Raw genomic sequence first — 22,616 nt, 5'->3', positions numbered from 1 at the left:
ATTATAACCCTTGTGTCAAACTGTCTAATGTTATTTTGTTTCCGGGCATTTCTTCTAAATTCTCTTCCTGACCTTTAGGAACTAGTTCAGAAGCATTCAGCTCTACCAAGTAGTACTTTGTTAATTCCTCTGGTGTGATGTCTGCTAATTCTAGAATTTCTCCAAGATCTATATCTTAAAAGCCTTCACTTTCCCACATCCCACTGTTTCTGCCATATCTGCAATTTCTTTCATAATTTCCTGTTCTCTTATAAATCCTGTAAAGACATGTACGACATCTGGACACAGTTTCTTCCACAAGAATTTATTGTTTCAGGTTTGATGGCTTTCACAGTTTTTTTTTTCTATAATAATAGTATCTTCAATAGTATAATCCTTCTAGAATTTAATGATGTTTCTCTATTGAGGTGTTCTTCCATACCACTGACAACTGTTCTCATAGATTACCACACACAAGGAGCCTTCAAGGTTCTTATGACTCCTTGATCTAGATGCTCAATTACAGACATAATGTTTGGGGAAACACACACACACACACTTTGAAACATTCAGTGCGGAACTCTCGGGGTTTTGGGTGGCCAAGACATTGTCCAACATCACATGAACTTTAAAAGTCAGTCCCTTACTGGCAAGGAACTTCCTCATGTCAAGAACAAAGCATTGATGAAATCAGTCCAGCAGAAGAGATCTCATTGTCCAAGCTTTCTTGTATAACCAGAAGACTGACAAAATTGAATCTTTTTCTTCAAGGTTCAGGGATTAGCAGCTTTATAGACAAGGGCATTCCTGATCATAAGTCCAACTGTATTTGCACAAACCAGAAAGTTAGCCTATCCTTTCCTGATTTAAATCCTGGTACTTCTCTTGCTTACTAATAAATGTCCAATGCAGCATTTTTTTTTTTTTTTCCTAGAGTAGGGCATTTTGTCTACACTAAAAACCTGTTCAGGCAGGTGTCCTTTCTTCACAGTGATTTCCTTAATGCCATCTGGAACTCATCTGCTGCTTCTTGGTGGGCAGAACCTGCATACTTCTCCTGTTATCTTGACATTTTTTAAGCCAAACCTTTTTCTAAAATTATCAAACAATAATTTGCTTGCAGAAAATTCTCCAGCCTTAATTCTTCCACTTTCCTTTTGCTTTATGCTGTCATATAATGATTTTGCTTTCTTTTGAATCATGTTGGAATCTTTAGGTATGACTTTCTTATAGCAATGCTGCAGTCACATGAAAGCTGCATTTTCAGTACAAGATAAAAAGATAATTTTAAAAAATTGCAAGGTTTTTATACCTGCTGGCATTGCTGTAGTAATGGCTTTACAAATTTCCTTTTCCCTCTTCTTTTTTTTTTTTTTTAACAGTTGTCCTTATGGTAGATTCATTACCTTAAAATGTTGGGAAACTGCAACTGCAGACTTTAATCTCCAGTACATATCAAGCAACTCAACTTCTTGTAATGCCACAACTTTTCTCTTGCTTCTTGGGAGCACTTCCAGCATCACCAGTGGCACTTTGTATAGGTTCCATGGTGCTATTCGAGGTTTATGGCACTGAACTAAACACAGTGAAAAATATGCAAGAACTGCAAGAGATCCCTTTTTCTTGCAATGCAATTTATTGGAGAGACAAACTGGTGACGAGGAGATGACTAGTGTCACATGGTGTTTGAAGCTGATACTAGCAACACTTGAACCCACTGTAATAGTATGACATACCCATGAAATTATTATGGTATGTACTACAGTTATTTTTTACAGTAATGATTTAATACTGCATCTTTATGTTTGCTAATACTTCTGTTGACTTCAAATAGCACCATGTCTGGTCTGTTAAGTGTTTGTGTAAGTTTCGATAAATTTTAACTTTTTATAATAGATTTGTGTAGCTTTTATGGTAGTAATTGTAAAATAGGCTAGTACCTACATATACTTTATGCATTTATAATATATTTGTCTCTTAATTTTTTTCAATATTTCTAGGCTATGTGGTTTCCCTGTGAGTTTTTTCCAAAATGTTGCAAATCTCCAAAAAAGTTTCCAACACATTTATTTATTTATTTTTAATTGCCTATAAAGGGATGTAGTTCAAACCTCTCTTGTTCAAGGGTGAACTCTTACTGCAAGCTGTTGGTCTGAAATTTGAGACACGAAATGTGGGAGAGTTCTCAGTCAAAGGTAGATCCTTTGAGATTAGAAACTCTGGAATGAAAGCAGTTGTATTGTATTTTAATGTAATTTAGCTCTCATTCTCTTCTTTACTGAAATAAAGAAACATTAATATGCCTATATTTTTATACGAGTAGATAGCAATTTATATATAAATGAAGAGCCATTGTAACTGCCAAATATAAATTAATTGTCTTGAAAACTTTAAATGCTCAAACTAACATTGAGAAGTTTTTTTAAAAAATAAACATGAACTCTAAACTCAACATCTTGAGTAAATGTTTTTTATTTAGTTCATAAAGTTGAGAATTTAATTAAATTTTAAAATATCAAAAAAGATTATAGATATGCACATATTCTTAATCCAATGCTTATATTCACATATATTTTTGGTTCATTTTAATATCTGCCATGTTCAAAAGTATTCATAATATATTTGCCAATTATTATGCCTCAAGTAGTTTGACAAATTTCACTTTACTAAATTTAAGTCAGAGATCAAATTAGAAGCAGATCAATGGTTTAATTACTATCTTTCACATTACTCCTTCCTTCCTTCCTTCTTCATTCATTTATTGTGAGAACACTTAAGCTCCACTCCCTCAGTAAATTTCAGTTATACAATTCAGTGTTAACAACTACTGTCACCATGTTATACCACATCTCCCATATAAACTTTTGAGAAAGAAGAACTGCCACAAAACCCTTTTTCAGGAAAGTTTTAGGGCCATGAGGATGATGAAAAGTCAATATCAAGATGAATCTACACATGTTTTAATGTTATTTACAAAAAACATATTTCAATGTTATTTATTAAAAATACTGAAATAAAGTTGCTTTATGATGCTGTGTTAGTTTCTACTGTACAGCAAAGTGAATCAGTTATACATATGAATGGTAGTTCACACAGTAAACAATCAGCCTATAAATGCAGAAGATGCAGGTCTGATACCTGGGTTGGGAAGGTGTCCTGGAGGAGGAAATGGTAACCCACTCCAGAATTCTTGCCTGTAAAATCCCATGGACAGAGGAGCCTGGCAGGCTACAGTCTGTAAGGCCGCAAATAGTCAGACATAGCTTAGCGACTGAGCATGCACACATGCCTAGAGTACTGGAAATAAAAACTAAACAAATGGGATCTAATTAATCTTTAAAAAATTTGAATAGCAAAGAAAATCAGGAATGAAGCAAAAAGACAACCTGATAATTGTGAAAAAAAAAAAAAAAAAAAAAAGCAGATGAAGCAAACAACCCAACAGTAAAAATAAGCGACCCATTGAAAAGCTGCGTGGAAGACCTAGATGTTTTTCCAAAGACATACAGATGGCCAGCAAACACGTGAGAAGCTCCTCAGAATCACTAAGGATTAGATAAATGCAAATCAAAACAGCAGTGAGATATTGGTCACCTCAAGCCAGCCAGAATAGATATTATCAAAAAAGTTACAAACAATAAATGCTGGAGAGGGTACAGAGAAAAGGAAACCTTCCTACGCTGTTGGTGTGAATGTAACTTGGCAAAGCCGCTATGGAGAACAATTTGGAAGTTCCTTAAAAATACGAAAAAGAGAGCTACCATCTGATCCAGCAATCCCACTCCCAGCATATATCTAGAGAAAAGCATAGTTTAGCAACACAGATCCACTCCAATGTTCACTGCAACAATATTTGCAACAGCCAGGACATGGAAGCAACTTAAATGTCCATCCACAGAGGAAGGGATAAAGAAGATGTGATACACAAATGTTATTAACTAGCTTTTATCTTCCATTAATTTTCCTATATATTTACCTTTCCACAATTTGCCATACCTATAAACTCAAATTACTTTTCCTTTGTCTTCTCCTCCCTCTGTGGATAGAGGGAAAGATTGTTTCCTCCCTACATTAGCCATCCTCATCATAACACAGATTTATTCTTAAGCTGAATCATATTCAGAAAAAGCTATTTCATAAGAGCTCATTGCAAAATATCAAAATGCGTATAAGATAAATCACAATCAATTGGAATTTCCTATTAAATTTACTTAATGGTGTTCTTTATTACATTTTCTCTCCATATTTTTGGTCACAGTTCAAACCAGCTATTACTAACATACACCTTTTAGAAATTACTTTATTATGAAGGCATTTATAATTTATTTCTTTATTATGAAGGCATTCCTTATGAGGAAATTTCAGGCTGCTTTTATGTTTTTCACTCCTAAATCTTGATAGTGTATTCAGCTAGTTTTTGTTCAGGATTTTCCAAGTAAATTTATATTATGCTTTCCTATAGCCTTGACAGTTTCTTAGTCATATACCTGATAAAGACTGTTATCTGATATATTTCAGCATTAACTCAATCAAGCAAATGACAGAAGCAACATGAGAAAGTATACTCACTACAAACACTTTGAATAATGTTAACCTGAGTCAAATAATTGGCTCTTTGGCATCAGAATTAGCCTGTTAAGTTAAAACTTGCTTATTAAGTTAATTTATCATTCACTCATTTCCTTTCAGTTCAGTTGTTCAGTCATATGTGACTCTTTGATACCCCCATTTGACTGCAGCATGCCAGGCCTCCCTGTCCATCACCAACTCCCAAAAGCTTACTCAGACTCATGTCCGTTGAGTCAGTGATGCCATCAAACCATCTCATCTTCTGTCATCCCCTTCTCCTCCCATCTCCAATCTTTCCCAGCATCAGGGTTTTTTCCAGTGAGTCAGTTCTTCACATCAGGTGGCCAAAGTATTGGAGTTTCAGCTTCAGCATCAGTCCTTCCAATGAATATTCAGGACTGATTTCCTTTAGGATGGACTGGTTGGATCTCCTTGCAGCCCAAGGTACTCTTAAGAGTCTTCTGCAACACCACAGTTCAAAAGCACCAATTCTTCAGTGCTCAGCCAAATTCAGACTTAAATTGAAGAAAGTAGGGAAAACCACTCGGAGAAGACAATGGCACCCCACTCCAGTACTCTTGCCTGGAAAATCCCATGGATGGAGGAGCCTGGTAGGCTGCAGTCCATGGGGTCGTGAAGAGTTGGACACGACTGAGCAACTTCACTTTCACTTTTCACTTTCATGCATTGGAGAAGGAAATGGCAACCCACTCCAGTGTTCTTGCCTGAAGAATCCCAGGGATGGGGGAGCCTGGTGGGCTGTCGTCTATGGAGTCACAGAGTCAGACATGACTGAAGCAACTTAACAGCAACAGGGAAAACCACTAGACCTTTCAGGTATGACCTAAATCAAATCCCTTACAATTATACAGTGGAAGTGACAAATAGATTCAAGGGATTAGATCTGATAGACAGAGTACCTGAAGAACTACGGATGGAGGTTGTGACATTGTACAAGAGGCATGATCAAAACCATCCCCAAGAAAAAGAAATGCATTTTGGTTGTCAGAGGAAGCCTTACAAATAACTGAGAAAAGAAGAGAAGCTAAAGGCAAGGAGAAAAGGAAAGATATACCCATTTGAATGCAGAGTTCACTCATTTAATGTTATTCACTAATTTTTAATTAACATAAAATGTTCCAAAAGTATAATTTCTAAACTCAAAACCACATTCCATTAGCCACGAGCACCAAACTAAGAATCTTTGTATAAAAATTGAGAGGAGTCACCTGACTCTTAAAAACACAACACACAGAGCTCAGCCTGGTTTACTGTAAGGAGTCATCACTTTCATCTTAACAGAGGTTAGCAACAGCACCATAAAATTTAGAAAACTAGATGAAAATAAATGCATATTACTCTGCCTTTTTTTTAAGTCATCTTCTTTCAATTTCATGGTGAAGTTTCATCTATGAAAAGAAGAATGATGCCCACGGGTTCTGACACATGTCTCTTTCTGGACTGTGAAATTCCAGAATCTGAATTCAGATTAGTGTTAGTTGTGTCAGACTCTTTGTGACCCCATGGATTGTAACACACCAGGCTCTTCTGTCATGGAATTCTCCAGGCAAGAATACTGGAGTGGGTTGCCATTCCCTTCTCCAGGGGATCCTCCTAACCCAGGGATCGAACCCATCTCCTACATTTCAGGCAGATTGTTTACTCTCTGTGCCACCAGGGAAGCCCAGACTGCCTGGTTTCAAATCCCAATTCCTCCATGCTGGCTCTGTGAGCCAGACAGTTAAAACTTCTTTTGACTTTTTGACTTGAGCAAGTTAAAAACTTCTCTGGGGCTCAGTTTTCTCATTGTGATTTAGAATGTTGAGATGAGTTCACACAGAGAACTTTCTTAGAACTGTGCCAAGTCCACAGACAATTCTCAGTGAATGTTAGCTATTATTACTGTCATGTATAGAATGCCAGCAAATGTAGTAGAAACACAAGGGTACTTTTATAAAGGTAAGGTATGGATTGAGAAGGGCCCAAAAGAAACCTGCATTAAGGAAGCAAGCCCAAGGTGTAAGTAGAACCCAGTGTTCTGCTTACCTGTACTCCGACAGGAAAACTTGGTTTTGTGGTCACACAATCGTAAGGTACCATTGCAGCCTTTTTCATCACTACCATCTTCACAGTCTTTTTCCCCATCACAGTGCCACACATCAGGGATGCAGTTTCCATCAGGATGACACTGAAATTCATTTGCATTACAACCAGCAGGAGAATGAATCTCTTAAATATTGAAATGAGGGAGAGAGGTGGCAGGGGGTGGGGGTGGGGGGGAGGAGAGAGAGACAAGAGAGAAATTATGATTTTACTTGATAATATTTTTTCAATATTTTTTTTCTTTCTTCAGGCATTATAACGATGCTAGAGAGAATATATATTTTACTTTAGTTTAATTGCTGCAATGTTCTTTAGTACTTCCAAATTTGTTTTAGAAACTTTAATAATTAGAGAAAATGTTTCTTGCCCATGGAATACCTGAAAGTGTCATGAACATTAGGAAAAACAGAAAGAGCAATACTATAATGTGGTAGTCTGTTGAAATTTTAATTAGTATCTTAACAATGGGATTTTTGAAGGGATTTTCTCTATAGCACATAAAAAGGATTTCACATTCTACGCTAAATGTTTAGACTTCCCTTCATCTTTGCCATTTATTTATTTCATTCTGATAACAGGTTAATAACTAAAAAAAAAAGAATGGCATTTTAATAAAATCTTTCAATAATAATATCTAAAATTTTGAAAACCAAAACCACAAGAAAATTTAAAAAAAAATTCAGTACATATGATTTCAGTTTAGAAATAAGAACAGACACAAAAGAATTTAATGAGGCATTCTGCATTCAAATTCAATTTATCAATTAATAATTTATACAATGCCCAGAAAACACTATTACTCAAAAACTGATGACTAAATTATAGGCTATATTTTGTAGGTAAGCATCAATAGGAATAAGAAAAGATAAATGTTAGGTATTTTTATCCTGCCAGGCTACTCTGTCCATGGAATTCTACAGGTAAGAATACTGGATTGGGTAGCCATTCCCTTCTCCAAGGAACCTTCCAGGTGCAGGGATCAAACCTGGGTCTCCCACATTGCAGGAAGATTCCCTACCATCTGAGTCACTAGGGAGGTCTAATATATGTTAGAATAATAATGGAAAATGTGACTATAATCAGCAATATTATGCATTAATATCTAATATTATGAGATGTAATAATCAGAATCTCCCAATACTATTGTAAAATAAAGATTTTAGTAAATATTTTCCTAGACTGAAGTTTTTGTTTTGCTTTGTTTTTGGAATAACTGCATATCCACATGGAAAAGAACTGAACTCTGATCTTAACACCATATACCAAAATTAATTCAAGATAGATCACAGACCTAAATGTAAGAGCAAAACACATATATTGTATAAAACAAAGCAAAGGAGAAAAACCTTTGTGACCTTGGGACAACACACAAAAAGCATGAACCACAAATTTAAAAAGTGATAAATAGACCTCAGAAAATTAAAATATTTTGCTTGTTGAAATAATTAAGAAGATGAAAAGGCAATATATAGCTTGGGGAAAAAAAAATTGCAAAGCATATATCTGACAAAGGACTTCTGTCCATATCTAATTAAGAACTTTTACAACTCAATAATGAAATAATTCAATTTTAAGGAACAGAAAAAAGATCTGTATAAGTAGTTAACAAATAATGGCCAATTTGATTGATCAATAGGGAAATACAAATTAAAATCACAGTAAGATGCTTCTATACACATATTAGAATTTCTTAAAAAGACTGAAATGCTGAGTGTTTGTAAAGATATGGTACAAGTGGGACTCGCATACATTGCTAGTGGAAGTGCAAACTAGTGCTCTCCTGGAAAACAGTTTGTCAGTGTTTTAAAAAATGTAAATGTGCAGCTACTGTACAACCCAGCAATTCTACTCCTACAGGTTTTCTTAAGTGAAATAAAAATATATGTCTACACAAAGATTTGTACACAAATGTTCATAGCAGCATTCTTCAAAATAACAATAGAAAGAACTCAAATATCTATCAGCTGGTCCATGTATAAACAAAACATGGCATATGTATTAGTCTAAAGTTTTAATGTAGCAAATTTATTGTGTCTCTCATGTAGCTATAGCCACTCTGGTAGCTCAGTGGTAAAGAATCCATCAGCCAATGCAGGAGATGCAGAATTCAATCCCTGGGTCAAGAAGATCCCCCAGAGAAGGAAATGGCAATCTACTTCAGAATTCTTGCCTGGGAAATATAGCCAGCTATTAATTTATATTTATAACAATAATTGTCTTGCATCATTATAAAATTGAAGCAAGTGTAGGTGAGTTGCCCCTTACCTAATGAGCTGATTTGGTAGGAATTATAAAAATACAAATAAACAGAAACTTCAAATAACTAGAGTTGGGAGATGAAAAGGGAGATGTTTCACACCTTGCAGCTATAGGAAAGCCTAATAGGAAGAAGACTCTTCTTTCCTAGGGAGAACTCAGGGAAGGAAAAGCCATGGACCCTTTGTTTACTTCAGCCCTCTCAACTTCCTTTTCTCTCTATAAAAGCATCTCTTTTCCTTGCAATGAGGGAACCTGCACGTGGCTTACCATGGCTGTGGAATCCAAATTGCAATTCATTACTGATCCCAAATAAACATCTTTGCTGGAGAAATATCTCACACTCAATTTGTCCACATTTGTCACCAATAGGTCAACACTTTGGTGGCCCTGGCAAGGACCAGAGAAGAGACCTGACGACTCCAGGACTGGGGAACATACAGGTGCAGTACCCACTATGGAGTCTTTTTGTTGCTCACTGCTTTTCCTGCTGACCCTGGAGTTTAAAGGCAAGTGTTTCTCTTGGATCCAAACTCGCACTCTTTTCTCATGTGAAGCTCTCCAGGCTTTATTCAGAATCTGCTCAAAGTTTTCATCTTTCTGGTTAAGACTTTGTTTTGTATGTGAGTACCTGTTTGGCACTTGGGTCTGATTTCACTATCAGACTGTTGCACTGAAACTGGCCTATTCCCTTCAGAACAGGGGCTGCTGCTTCTGAAGCTGGCTAACCTTCAACCCATTCCTTTGAAAACAGGGGTTCTCTGCAACAGTGCCAGGATTTTCAGCCTTTGGCCTATTCTTTTGAAAAGACTATTCTCTGGAAACTGTCTGAAAAAGCCTTTAGCCTGGATCCTTTAAGCTGTTTCCTTTGAATTTGCTGGGATTGTCTTGCAAGCTGTCTGAACTGAACCCCTTGTGCTGTAAGCTGTTTAAGCTGTTTGAAAGAGGTTCTTTACTCTAGAGGAAAAACCTCAAGGAAATGAGAACCCAACCCACTTATCTAAGTATTTTGAGCCCCTACCTCCCCCAATTCTTACAGGGACTCAGGCCAATTTGATGTTTAAAACCCATGGTCCTTCCTCATGTGATGTGAAAGCTGCTCAGTCATGTCTGACTCTTTGCGACCCCTTGGACTGGAGCCTGCCAGGCTACTCTGTCCATGAAGATCTCCAAGCAAGAATACTACAGTGGGTAGCCTATCCCTTCTCCAGCAGATCTTCTTGACCCAGGAATCAAACCGTTGTCTCTTGCATTGCAGACGGATTCTCTATCAGCTGAGCTACCAGGGGTTCTCACAGGCATTTCTAAATAAATGGACCAACCTGACCTAAGGCACTTTAAAATATGATTGACCATTATGGGTAACTCCAGAAATCACAAAATTTAATTTCCTTAAAACCCAACTGGGCTACAATAGCTTAAAATTTTCCAGAATTGACTGGAATGCGTATTTCAATTGGCATTTTGAGGTTTCCCAACATTATCAAGAGACTAAAATTGCCTTTCTGCAAAATAAGATCTTAAAATTTACCCAGGAAAACAAATGATTAAAGAAAGATAAAGCAACTCTCAATGCCCCGAGGTCCTCTTCCTTGGCTTATCTCAAGCTCCACCTTTGGTGCTATCTTCCTCCTTTCTTTCTATGCCTCCGCTATACTCTCAATCCCCCTATACACATTCTCTGGACAAATTTCCCATTATCTCTGAAACTGTTCCCATTCCCTTTTCTTCTGAACTTGTCAGAGCATACTTCTTTCAAATAAGCCTTTTGAGGATACAGAGGCTAAATCTTTAATATCTTATATTCCCTGGACTAAAGCTGAGCTGTGAGGCATAGTCAAAGACTTTCCCAAAGTAAACAAACATCCTCACACTTTTGCTGAGGAATTTAATATAGCCATTCAAACTTATAAACCTGGTTTATCTAACTTACATCAGCTAGTTCATCTGCTCATCAGTGAAGGCCAGGCCCAGCATTGGGTGAAAACTGCTGATTGAGAAAGTCTTGAAACATGCTCAGGATTACAATCAGAACAATCTGCTATCTTATTATGTGATCAGGTTCAGAAAATTGCTAAGCAACTGCACCAAGTAATTCCTAGGGCTTTTCCAAAGCCTGTGGATCAGAACAAAATTCAGGCTTGCACACAGATTCTGATCAATCTGTTTATAAAAATCACAACAGACTTCAGACTTTTTAAACAAAATTCTGATCTTCCTTCAAATGTTGATTAACTTCACTAGCTTTTAACTCTATATTAATTGTGGATTGAAATGAGATCTCTTCCTTCTAGTAAAAAGTATCACAATTGTCAACTACAAATTGGTGATGGCCAAGGAAATTCCCCATCAGCCTCTGTGAAATCTGAACCCTGTGCTGCTGCCTCTGTTGATCTGTTGCAGCCCTAAAGGGAGTTCAGGGTGGAGAGTGAGGAATTCTGTGCTTCAGGGAAACTGGTGGAACAGGCTTTACAGAATTAGATATTTTCAGTTAAACTGATTTCATGATCCTAATCCTTGCATTCTCTCATATCTAGAAAAGACCTTCCAGGTGACATCAGCTCCTCATGACTAGCAGAAAATATTTAGCAAAATATGTGCTAGATTGCACTGAACTCCCCTTTCACCAAAATATTATATATTGACCTCCCCCAATGCCTCTTTGGAGTAGTTTCTCAGAGCTGAGATGCTGTCTCCCAGGTTGAAGTCCTCATTTTGTCCCCAATAAAACTTAATTTGCAACTCTTACATTGTATATTTTTTTAGTTGATAAGATGAAATGGGAAACTTATGTTCACTTCAGATTTAGTTAATCTGACAAAATGGCTTCCTTTTACTCTATATGAATCACTTCAAAGGAAGACCTCAAAAATTATTGTAATTGTCAACTCCAACAAATGAAATCTCCTAAATAAAACCAAAATCCTCTTAGTTTTTGTTATTATTGCATAGAACCAGGACATTAGAAAATAGATTGTTACAAATATAAGTGCTGAAGATATCTTAAACCCTCTAACCAGCTTTCCAACATACACCAGTTCTCAGTGGTGGGTCTCTTTGGAACTAGAGGGACTCTTCCCAATCTTCCCTCTTTATTGCCTTGGAGAAACATTTTTCCAATGAGAGGATAAATATCTTTCAGTCCTATTTGATACCATACTCTCAGATCTCAAGCTCACCACCATAAAACAGCCCTACTTTGGAGTAATAAAACAGCTCGAATTGTGAGGGTCTCTAATAAACCTCAAGAAGTTCTGAACATATTCCCTTCTGTTTAGCCATTTAAGAGATACACACCCTTTTCTCCTTAGTTCCTCTTGCTGTTTTGTAGTCTCTAAGTCATGTCCAACTCTTTGTGACCCCAGGGAATATAGCCTGCCAGGCTCCTCTGTCCATAAGATTTCCCAGGCAAGAAATACTGGAGTGGGTTGCCATTTCCTTCTCCAGTAGATCTTACCAACAGGGATCAAACTCATGTCTCCTGCCTTGGCAGGTGGATTCTTTGCCAATGAGCCACCTATTCATTTATTTGGCTGTAAGTAAGTAAGCCCCCATCCATTTATTAGGCTGAAACTTCTTAGATAAGTATGCCAGAATTTCTTTCTCCCAAAAGGGGAAAATAATTCCAGAAATTGACAGTGTCATCAAAGAACCAACCAAGTGAATTAAATGAGTCTTTGACATCTTTTATTTGCTATCTCTGTTGGTACCAGACCTGATTCTGGAAATATTGATCATTTGTCCCTATTGAATCAGCTATCACTTTCTTTAAGGGCAAAACCTCCAACTGATGTTTACCAAATTCATAGTGTATCCCATCAAAATTTAAAACAGAATCCTCAAAACTTCTTCCTAGAATTAATCAATACCCTACAGGCAAAGCTTCAAGGCATAAAGCCAATAGTGGAACAATACAGGCTCAAGGCCTCATTATCCCTATACTAGCCACTGTTGTAACACCCCATTTTACCAGTGAGAAAAACAAAGTTCCGAAGGTGGAGTAGTAAACAACACTGTTATCCTTCAATACCTCATTATTCCTCTCATAGGGTACTTCATCCATTTCCAGAAGAATAAAGTTCTTCACTGTAACTAATTTTCACAGTGCATTTTCACAGTACATTTTCACAGCTAGTATTCTAGTTGATGAAGATAGCCAACACTTCTTTGACTTTGGTTGAGAAGAAAAAATAAACCACCTGGACAGTAATGCCTCGGAGTTGTATTAAGAGTCCTTATTTTCTACAAATCCTGAAGGCTGATATGAATGATATAAAGGTCTCCAAGGGTTTTACTTTGCTGTGATATGTGATTTGCTTCTTTGTCCTCCTTCTCAAGCCTCTTTCTCAGGAAGGCAGCCTCTACTTAATTAAGCTTTTAGACTTAAAGGGACTTAAGGTTGCCAACGAAAAACAATTATAGTTTGCCCAAACCCTGGTTCAATATTTTGGCCATTCAGTACCAGAACAAGGGCTATACTTAGATCTAGATACACTTCATGGAACTTAGGACACCTAAAATCCCAAACTAAGGGCAACTTCAAGGTTTTCTTAGGCCAATTGCTTATTGTTGAAATTGGATTCCACATTTCTTATGTTTTAAAACTAAGTTTCTTTAAAATAAAAATTCTTATGTTTTTCTCAACAGTAACAACCTCACCCAATTTTGTGGGAAAAACTGGATGACATAGCCTTCAAGGCTCTAAAGCAGAGCTTGAAGAATCCACCTGCCTTTGGGCATCCCAATTATCAGATTCCCTTTTACTCTTTCGTATGGGACAAGAAAGGGAATAACTTTGGGGTACTCACCCCAAAACTCAGGGACCACCATCTGCCCATTGGGTATTATAGCCAGCAACTGGACCCTGTGGCACATGGATACCTCTCTTGCCTGAGAATCATTGCAGCCACTGCCGTTTTGGTTAAGGCCACTGAGAAAATTGTTGTGGAGTGTCCTTTAATTATCTTTGTATGTCATGAAGTAGAAGTCCTCCAAGATTCTCATCACACTCAACATTTCTCAGCTAGCTGCCTTATATCCCAAAATGTCCCTTTGTTATCTGTCCTTCCCATAACTCTTTTACATGATAATAACTTTAATCTGGCTACTCTTCTCCCTTCTGTCACCAAAATGTCCTTCATGACTGGTTAATGTTGATAGACAACCTCCTGACTCCCTGTAATGAAATGATCTGAAAGAAACTCCACTGGATAATGTTGACTGCTCATGGTTCAATGATGGTTCTTATTTAAAAGGTGACAATGACAAATACCACGCTGATTAAGTTATTATAACTCCTTTTGATATTGTTAAGGCAGCAGCTTTACCTATGGCTACTTTGGCCCAGTAGGTTGAATTACATACTCTTACATGGGCTTGTACTTTAGTCAAGGACAAAATGGCCAGTGTTTATACTGATAGAAATATGCTTTCAGAGTACCTAATGATTTTGGAATGTAGTGGAAGCAATGTTCCTTCCTTATTTCTAGTGGAAATAAAATTTAAAACAGTACCTATGTTCAAAAATTATTGAACACAGTAATTTTACCTGCCATTTTAGCTATTATTAAGATTCTGGGGCATGTTAAACTTGACTTTCTGGAAATTAAGGGAAATCACCTTGCTGATATTTCTGCAAGGAATGCTATCTTTAAAGGGACCAACAACAGCCAAACCTCTGTCATTATCCACAGGGATATTTCCTCAAATGATACTTTAGAAAAAACTGGCTATAGAAGCCTCAAAATTGGATTCAGTAAAAGAAGAAAAAAACAAGATTGGAAATGTGACAATTGTTTGTTTGGGAAAAAGAGGAAGGTGTGGTTTGGATCAAATAACTCAGTCCTATCAGAAACTCTAAAAAACCCACTTCTCATCACAGTACATACACCAAACCAATGGTCTATTGACAAAATGATGAATAAATATTGTTAGGAAAACATTAACAAAGCTGCAAAAAGTGCCTCCCTCAATTGTCCTAGTTGTCCAAAGTACACCCCATGGAAGACTTTGTACTGCTTCAAGATATTTTAAAGTGCCTAATGGACCATTCAACGTCTAGTAGATGGATTTCATAAACTTCCTCCATCTCATGGATATAAATATATTTACATCACTGTCTGCATGTTTTTCCACTGGACTGAAGCCTTCCCCTACAGACAGGCTACTGCATTTTCTGTGACTAAAGTCCTTTGTCCTAAATTGCTTCAGTTGTATCTGACTCTTTGCGACCCTATGGACTGTAACCCACTAGGCTTCTCTGTCCTTTAGATTCTCCAAGGAAGAATACTGGAGTGCATTGTCATGCCCTTCTCTAGGGGATCTTCCCAACTCAGGGACTGAACTTACATCTCTTACATTTTGGGCACTGGCAAGTCTTTTAGGGAAGTGAAAGTGCAAGTTGCTCAGTCATGTCCAACTCTTTGCCATCCCATGTACTATACGCCCATGGAACTCTCCAGGCCAGAATACTGGAGTGGGTAGACTTTCCCTTCTCCAGGGGACATTCCCAACCCAGGGATCGAACCCAGGTCTCCCACATTGCAAGAGGATTCTTTACCAGCTGAGCCACAAGGGAAGCTCTCATTTAGGGAAAGATTACCCCTATCTGGAGAAATTCCTCTCAAACTTCATAGTAATCTGGGAACCCAGTTTTAAGGCCAGATGCTTTGATAAGCCTGTAATGTTTGGCTGGTTTTTCACCACTTTCACTATGCTTACAACCCTCAATTCTCATGTTTAGCTGAGCACATTAATAACATTTATTGCTACCAACTAACAAAATTTGTAAAGGTTGTCTAAATACCTTGGCCAAAAGCATTGCCATTGGTTCTTTTAAATGTCAGATCCACCTTTTTGGGATTCATAAACTCTCACCCTTCGAGATAGTCCTAGGCTGCCCTATGTATTTGGTTCCTGCTTTTATTTCATCCATAACTGATAAAAGGAGACATAGTCTAGTATTACAAAGGACTTCTTATTTCTATTAAAAATAACCATATTTCGGTAAAGCAGTTATTTCACAGTGTGCCCTTAGGAGAAAAAGACTTGTAACTTAGAGATTTTGTCTCCTGGAAAAGATACTGCCAGAAGCATTCTCCTCAACCTCATCAGAAAGACCATACCAAGGACTGCTAACCAGCCCTTGTGCCACCATACTTTAAGGATAGACTCTTGGATTCATGTGATAAACCTAATGAAGTCTGTGAACCCTGGCTGAATGTGCACATCACCTGGTGACGTGAAAGTAAAGATTTCCCAGAATTGTGAGGCAGTTGTTATCTAAAAACACAACTTTCCAAAGACATCTTTGATGCTGACATAAAGATTCAGAAAATCTACAACATCCAGGATCTTGAAAACGTATGGGCTTTAAAAAAAGAAAAAAATTATCCCTCCAGACCCTCCTTGTTACTCACATGTGACCTAAGGTTTCTAGTCTGAGATACTACATCCAGAAATGGTCCTTCCTGACACTGAAGGGCATAAAAGCCACTGAAACTAGAAAACCCGACTGTTGATCAGTTATGCTTTCAGAAAAAGATCTTAATCAAAGGATACAAATGTAAAAAAAAATAATAATAAATAGAATTCTCAGTTAAATACAGTTGAGAGACCAGAGGGAGAGCTCTTATATCCTGCAATAATAGTAGAGCCCAATAAGAGAATAAAGACACTTCTTTCCTGGAAAGAAAACAGCCAATGAAAATTCTTGGACTGTTTTTGTTTTACTACAGCCCTCCCAAATTTCTTTTCCTTTCTATGAAAGTGTTATCCTTCCCTTCCTATGTGAGAACTTGCACATTGCTGGCCACAGTCACAGACGCTATATTGTAATTTTCTGCTGATCCTGAATAAACCCATTCATCTTCATTGGAGAAACATCTGCAAGTCAGTCAGTTTCAGGCTAATAGGATCATGTGGTTATGAGTTAAGATTAGACTGAGTTAAGGTCAAAGGTAATAATAACACTTCTATCACCAAGCCAGCCACCTAATCTTTTGAGATCTCTATTTGTTCACCTGAAAAGTAGAGCTCCCTCAGGGTCATTGGGAGGAATAAATTGGATATGTGCAAATGATTATCTTCCTTACAATTTTGTTACTATTTTCTATGATATATACTGAATAATTCATCACTAATATTTTAATTTATTTAAAGACTTTCAGCAACCTATGTCAGGTGATACAGTATTTTAAAGATGCATGAAATGGACAGGCTTCTACTTCCCAAGTATTCTTAAACTAGTCATGCTGAAATAATGACAACAACAACAACAAAATGATAAGGATGATCCCTACTGAATTAAAAGTAAAGAAGTTCTGTTGGTTGAGAATAAGAATTCCAATTTACCCAAAACCTCATTCCCAAAAGTAGCTACTCCTAAGAACACACAATAATCACACACAATTTAAAGAGAAGGGGCAGAATTTAGATTGGCCTTGAAGTCTCTTTCAGAAACAACACTTTCTTTGTCTATTTTCCTAGGCATCCAAATTATTTTGACTTGGGATATACAGAGTCTCCATAATTTAATGAAATACTGGGTGCAAAAACATAATCAATAAAGATGGCAGAGTCTGTGAACATTTAGGTAATATATATGGAATGTGATAAAGCCACTTCCTGCCATATTTAATTGGGTATTTGCAGAATACCCTATTTATATGAGTTAACTATTAGTGTGTTAAAGAAGACTGAGGCGGCTTTCAAAAACAGTCAGTTGTAGCGGACAGTCAGTTGTAGGGGACTTTAAAAAGGCAACTTGAAAACTGTGTGATTTTGTATTCAAGAAAAAAATGAAGACAAGTCAAATGAAATTTGAAGGTTTTTTCAGCACTCCAAGTAAATCTGTGATGAAGGGAGCAACTTCCATACAACAGTGAATGGCCTTTGGTTATTTATCCTAGCACTTAACTTTCCATGAAAATAAAACTAAACAAGTTTTGGTCAGCTTAATTTTATAACTTGTAATATGAGCTCAACAAATAACATATAAAAGCTGAGCTTCAGGTGATTCTCACTCAGTGATTCCAAATAATTAATAAATAATGGAAGGTATACCCTATTGATTTTTTTGTACATTCTTTAAATTAAGAGTTGAAGACTGGCAGCTCTGATATTGAATCTATCCCTCGGTATGTTTACTTTGGTAAACATAATATTGACCTTTCTAAAAATTGAAAGATTTCCTATAAAAAGCTAGCTTTCCAGATTCTTAAATAGTAAGATTCTTAGGTTAGCACTCTCACAAGGTAACAACTATTGTCTGTTTTATACAGAGCTGGACTGAATTGTATTAATGGTTACCTGTTATAATGGAGAGACAAAGATACTCCTTTACAATTTACTTTTTTCTGTACTGGATATTTTTTCCTTGCTAGAGGTGGGCAGTGAGGCAACTCCTAATTCCCTTTTGTTTTTCAGTCTACTTCTGAGAAACTATAGGAAAGATTTTACTTGACTCTTGCTTCAATATTAATACTAATTTTACTGTCTTGTATATTGGTTTTTCTGCTTTATGAATAATTTCTATGAATATTTGTGAACAGCCCTAAATTCATCTCTCTCTCTCTTTGCAATATCTTTTTAGAATTTAGTGTCAAATTTATGGATCATTTTTCATGATATGAATTTGTTCGGACCAATCTCACTCTCAGATTTATTTATGTTACTAATCCTTATCCTGCCTTTGTTTGAGACTATCCTCTTTATAACCTTTAACTTTTCCAGGTTATAACTTAGATCCTTTCTGGAAATGATCAGCTCAGTTCAGTTCAGTTCAGTCACTGAGTCATGTCCCACTCTTTGCAACCCCATGAATCACAGCATGCCAGGCCTCCCTGTCCATCACCAACTCCCAGAATTCACTCAAACTCACATCCATTGAGTCGGTGATGCCATCCAGGCATCTCATCCTCTGAAGTCCCCTTCTTCTCCTGCCCCCAATCCCTCTCAGCATCAGAGTCTTTTCCAATGAGTCAACTCTTTGCATGAGGTGGCCAAAGTACTGGAGTTTCAGCTTTAGCATCATTCCTTCCAAAGAAATCCCAGGGCTGATCTCCTTTAGAATGGACTCGTTGGATCTCCTTGCAGTCCAAGGGACTCTCAAGAGTCTTCTCCAACACCACAGTTCAAAAGCATCAATTCTTCGGCGCTCAGCTTTCTTCACAGTCTAACTCTCACATCCATACATGACCACTGGAAAAACCACAGCCTTGACTAGTCAGACCTTTGTTGGCAAAGTAATGTCTCTGCTTTTTGATATGCTATCTAGGTTGGTCATAACTTTTCTTCCAAGGAGCAAACATCTTTTAATTTCATGGCTGCAGTCACCATCTACAGTTATATTGGAGCCCAAAAAAGTAAAGTTTGACACTGTTTCCACTGTCTCCCCATCGATTTCCAATAAAGTGATGGGACCAGATGCCATGATATTTGTTTTCTGAATGTTGAACTTTAAGCCAACTTTTTCACTCTCCTCTTTAACTTTCATCAAGAGGCTTTTTAGTTCCTCTTCACTTTCTGCCATAAGGGTGGTGTCATCTGCATATCTGAGGTTATTGATATTTCTCCCAGAAATCTTGATTCCAGCTTGTGCTTCTTCCAGCCCAGCATTTCTCATGATGTATTCTTCATATAAGTTAAATAAGCAGGGTGACAATATACAGCCTTGACGTACTCCTTTTCCTATTTGGAACCAGTCTGTTGTTCCATGTCCAGTTCTAACTGTCACTTTCCTGACCTGCATACAGATTTCTCAAGAGGCATGGCAGGTGGTCTGGTATTCCCATCTCTTTCGCAATTTGCCACAGTTTATTGTGATCCACACAGTCAAAGGCTTTGGCATAGTCAATAAAGCAGAAATAGATGTTTTTCTGGAACTCTCTTGCTTTTTCCATGATCCAGCGGATGTTGGCAATTTGATCTCTGGTTCCTCTGCCTTTGCTAAAACCAGCTTGAACATCAGGAAGTTCATGGTTCACGTATTGCTGAAGCCTGGCTTGGAGAATTTTGAGCATTACTTTACTAGCATGTGAGATGAGTGCAACTGTGCAGTAGCTTGAGCATTCTTTGGCATTGACTTTCTTTGGGATTGGAATGAAAACTGACCTTTTCCACTTCTATGGCCACTGCTGAGTTTTCCAATTTGCTGGCATATTGAGTGTAGCACTTTCACAGCATCATCTTTCAGGATTTGAAACAGCTCAACTGGCATTCCATCACCTCCACTAGCTTTGTTCGTAGTGATGCTTTCTAAGGCCCACTTGACTTCACATTCCAGGATGTCTGGCTCTAGGTGAATGATCATCCCATCATGATTATCTTGGTTGTGAAGATGTTTTTTGTACAATTATTCTGTGTGTTCTTGCCACCTCTTCTAAATATCTTCTGCTTCTGTTAGGTCCATACCATTTCTGTCCTTTATCAAGTCCATCTTTGCATGAAATGTTCCCTTGGTATCTCTAATTTTCTTGAAGAGATCTCTAGTCTTTCCCATTCTGTACTTTTCCTCTATTTCTTTGCATTGATCGCTGAAGAAGGCTTTCTTATCTCTTCTTGCTATTCTTTGGAACTCTGCATTCAGATGCTTACATTTTTCCTTTTCTCCTTTGCTTTTTGCTTCTCTTCTTTTCACAGCTATTTCACAGACAGCCATTTTGCTTTTTTGCATTTCTTTTCCATGCGTATGGTCTTGATCCCTGTCTCCTATACAATGTCATGAACCTCAGTCCATAGTTTATCAGGCATTCTATCTATCAGATCTAGGCCCTTAAATCTATTTCTCACTTCCACTGTATAATCATAAAGGATTGGATTTACATCATACCTGAATGGTCTAGTGGTTTTTCCTACTTTCTTCAATTTAAGTCTGAATTTGGCAATAAGGAGTTCCTGATCTGAGCCACAGTCAGCTCCTGGTCTTGTTTTTGCTAACTGTATAGAGCTTCTCCATCTTTGGCTGCAAAGAATATAATCAATCTGATTTCGGTGTTGACCATCTGGTGATGTCCATGTGTAGAGTCTTCTCTTGTGTTGTTGGAAGAGGGTGTTTGCTATGATCAGAGGGCTACATAAATAAGTAAACATAATAGTAATACACAAGGAAATCTTGAGAAGAAATTACACATTTTGCATTTAAAATGACCTACTTTTGAACCATTTTGTTAGCCTTAGTAAAATTAAATCACATAGACCAAATTCTATTCCATATATTAATTCCTCTCTCATCTTTTTTTTGTTTTTAATGATAATTCTGACTCAAAAATGTCAGTAGTAATGGGAGGAATTCCATGTTACACGAATAATTATTGTGAGGGCGATGCTTTGCCTCTTTTAAACATTTTGGACTTAGTTTCAAAGATCTAGTTCTTTTGAATTATTTCCTCAACAATTAACTCAATGACTTAATGGGAAATTCTCAAGAAGATTAAATTATATTAGAAATCTAAATAGAAAAACCTATTTCAAAAGAGACTCGTGAAATATAAATCACTGCTTGTGGAGAACAGATTGCTTCTCCTGATCCAGGAATATGGTAACTTTACATATAGAATCATAGTCTTTTAGCTCAATGGTATATACAGCTGATAATAAGTTATGACTACACAGATCAAAGCATAATCTATGAAGGGAGAGCAAGCTGCTACTGTTTGTGGCTTTTAAAACTGTATTTGCCTTGCTTTGCTTTGCTTGGTATTGTTTGGTTTATCCATTTGTGCTTCATAAGTGAATATACTCATTCATTTTATTATTCTAAATAAACATTTATCTTTTAAATTTACATACAAAAATGATATTTCCTTGAGGCTTTTCTTTCCTTCTGTCTTTTCTTTTTTTCTCTCATAAACTATCCATATCTAAACCTCTGTGAACTGGTATACTATCTATTAAGAGGTATCACAAATAGCCGTATTACATCAACTTTAAAATAAGTATATCATCTGGAGAAGGAAATATGATATACCATCATAAAACGTTCAAATCTAAATGGTGAGTCAATTCTCCTTTAGATTGCCTTCTTGTTTACATTTCATCTATTAATGTCTCAGATGTCTCTCTGAGAAGGCGATATCTGAGATAACTTTCTTTAAGTCTCATTTTATTTCAAAAAATACATATTTATCTAGGATTGGATTTCTTATTCTGTTATTTGTAGATTCAAGAGATTTAGAGGTAAACTTTAGGAATTCATAAAAGATCTCAGAAATTATACCTGATGCTTTGCTGCTTTTTTTCTCTCATGAAAGACATTCAAGAGCTTTCCTTTACTCTTGTGGAAGACTCTAAAAGGAATGTGGAGACCAATTTCACACTTCCCTATTTCTTTTTCATCTATTCCATATACCTTCCATGTAAATGGTAGTTTATATTACATTCAATTTTACTTATATTTCAAATTATATAAAATTGGATTAAAACTCAGTTGGGAAAAAAAGTATTGCCTAGCTGCACCTTATCATTTAATTAAACATAAATAAATAGAACTGCTTATTGAGAGCAACCCATTTCACAGAGACAGAAACTTTGCTTGTGGTTATACACATGATGAGCAGCAGAGATGAAATTTGAGCCCAAACAATGAACTTTAGAGCCTTCTTTCTTTACCACTGCCCCATTAAAAAAACAATTATACAAGGAAATAAGCTAGATTCATCTAGAAAGCAGTAAGTTCAATAAGAAAATGGATCAGAGTAATGTTATATGCT

The 22,616-nt window shown here is 36.8% G+C and overlaps 1 protein-coding gene across 1 annotated transcript in view; it reads right to left on the bottom strand.

Annotated features, from left to right (window-relative positions):
* The window catches only part of LRP1B (LDL receptor related protein 1B), a 1,961,274-nt gene that overhangs the window by 822,030 nt on the left and 1,116,628 nt on the right, over positions 1-22,616 (bottom strand). Inside the window, exon 21 of the mRNA XM_069573760.1 lies at positions 6,595-6,777. Within this exon, the coding sequence (XP_069429861.1) occupies positions 6,595-6,777 (183 nt within the window). The remainder of the gene's footprint in view (positions 1-6,594; positions 6,778-22,616) is intronic.

Source organism: Ovis canadensis, chromosome 2 (genome assembly GCF_042477335.2).
Source record: "Ovis canadensis isolate MfBH-ARS-UI-01 breed Bighorn chromosome 2, ARS-UI_OviCan_v2, whole genome shotgun sequence".
NCBI classification, from domain to species: Eukaryota; Metazoa; Chordata; class Mammalia; order Artiodactyla; family Bovidae; genus Ovis; species Ovis canadensis.
The sequence above is the reverse complement of the archived record's forward strand: the minus strand, read 5'-3'. Positions and strand labels throughout refer to the sequence as shown.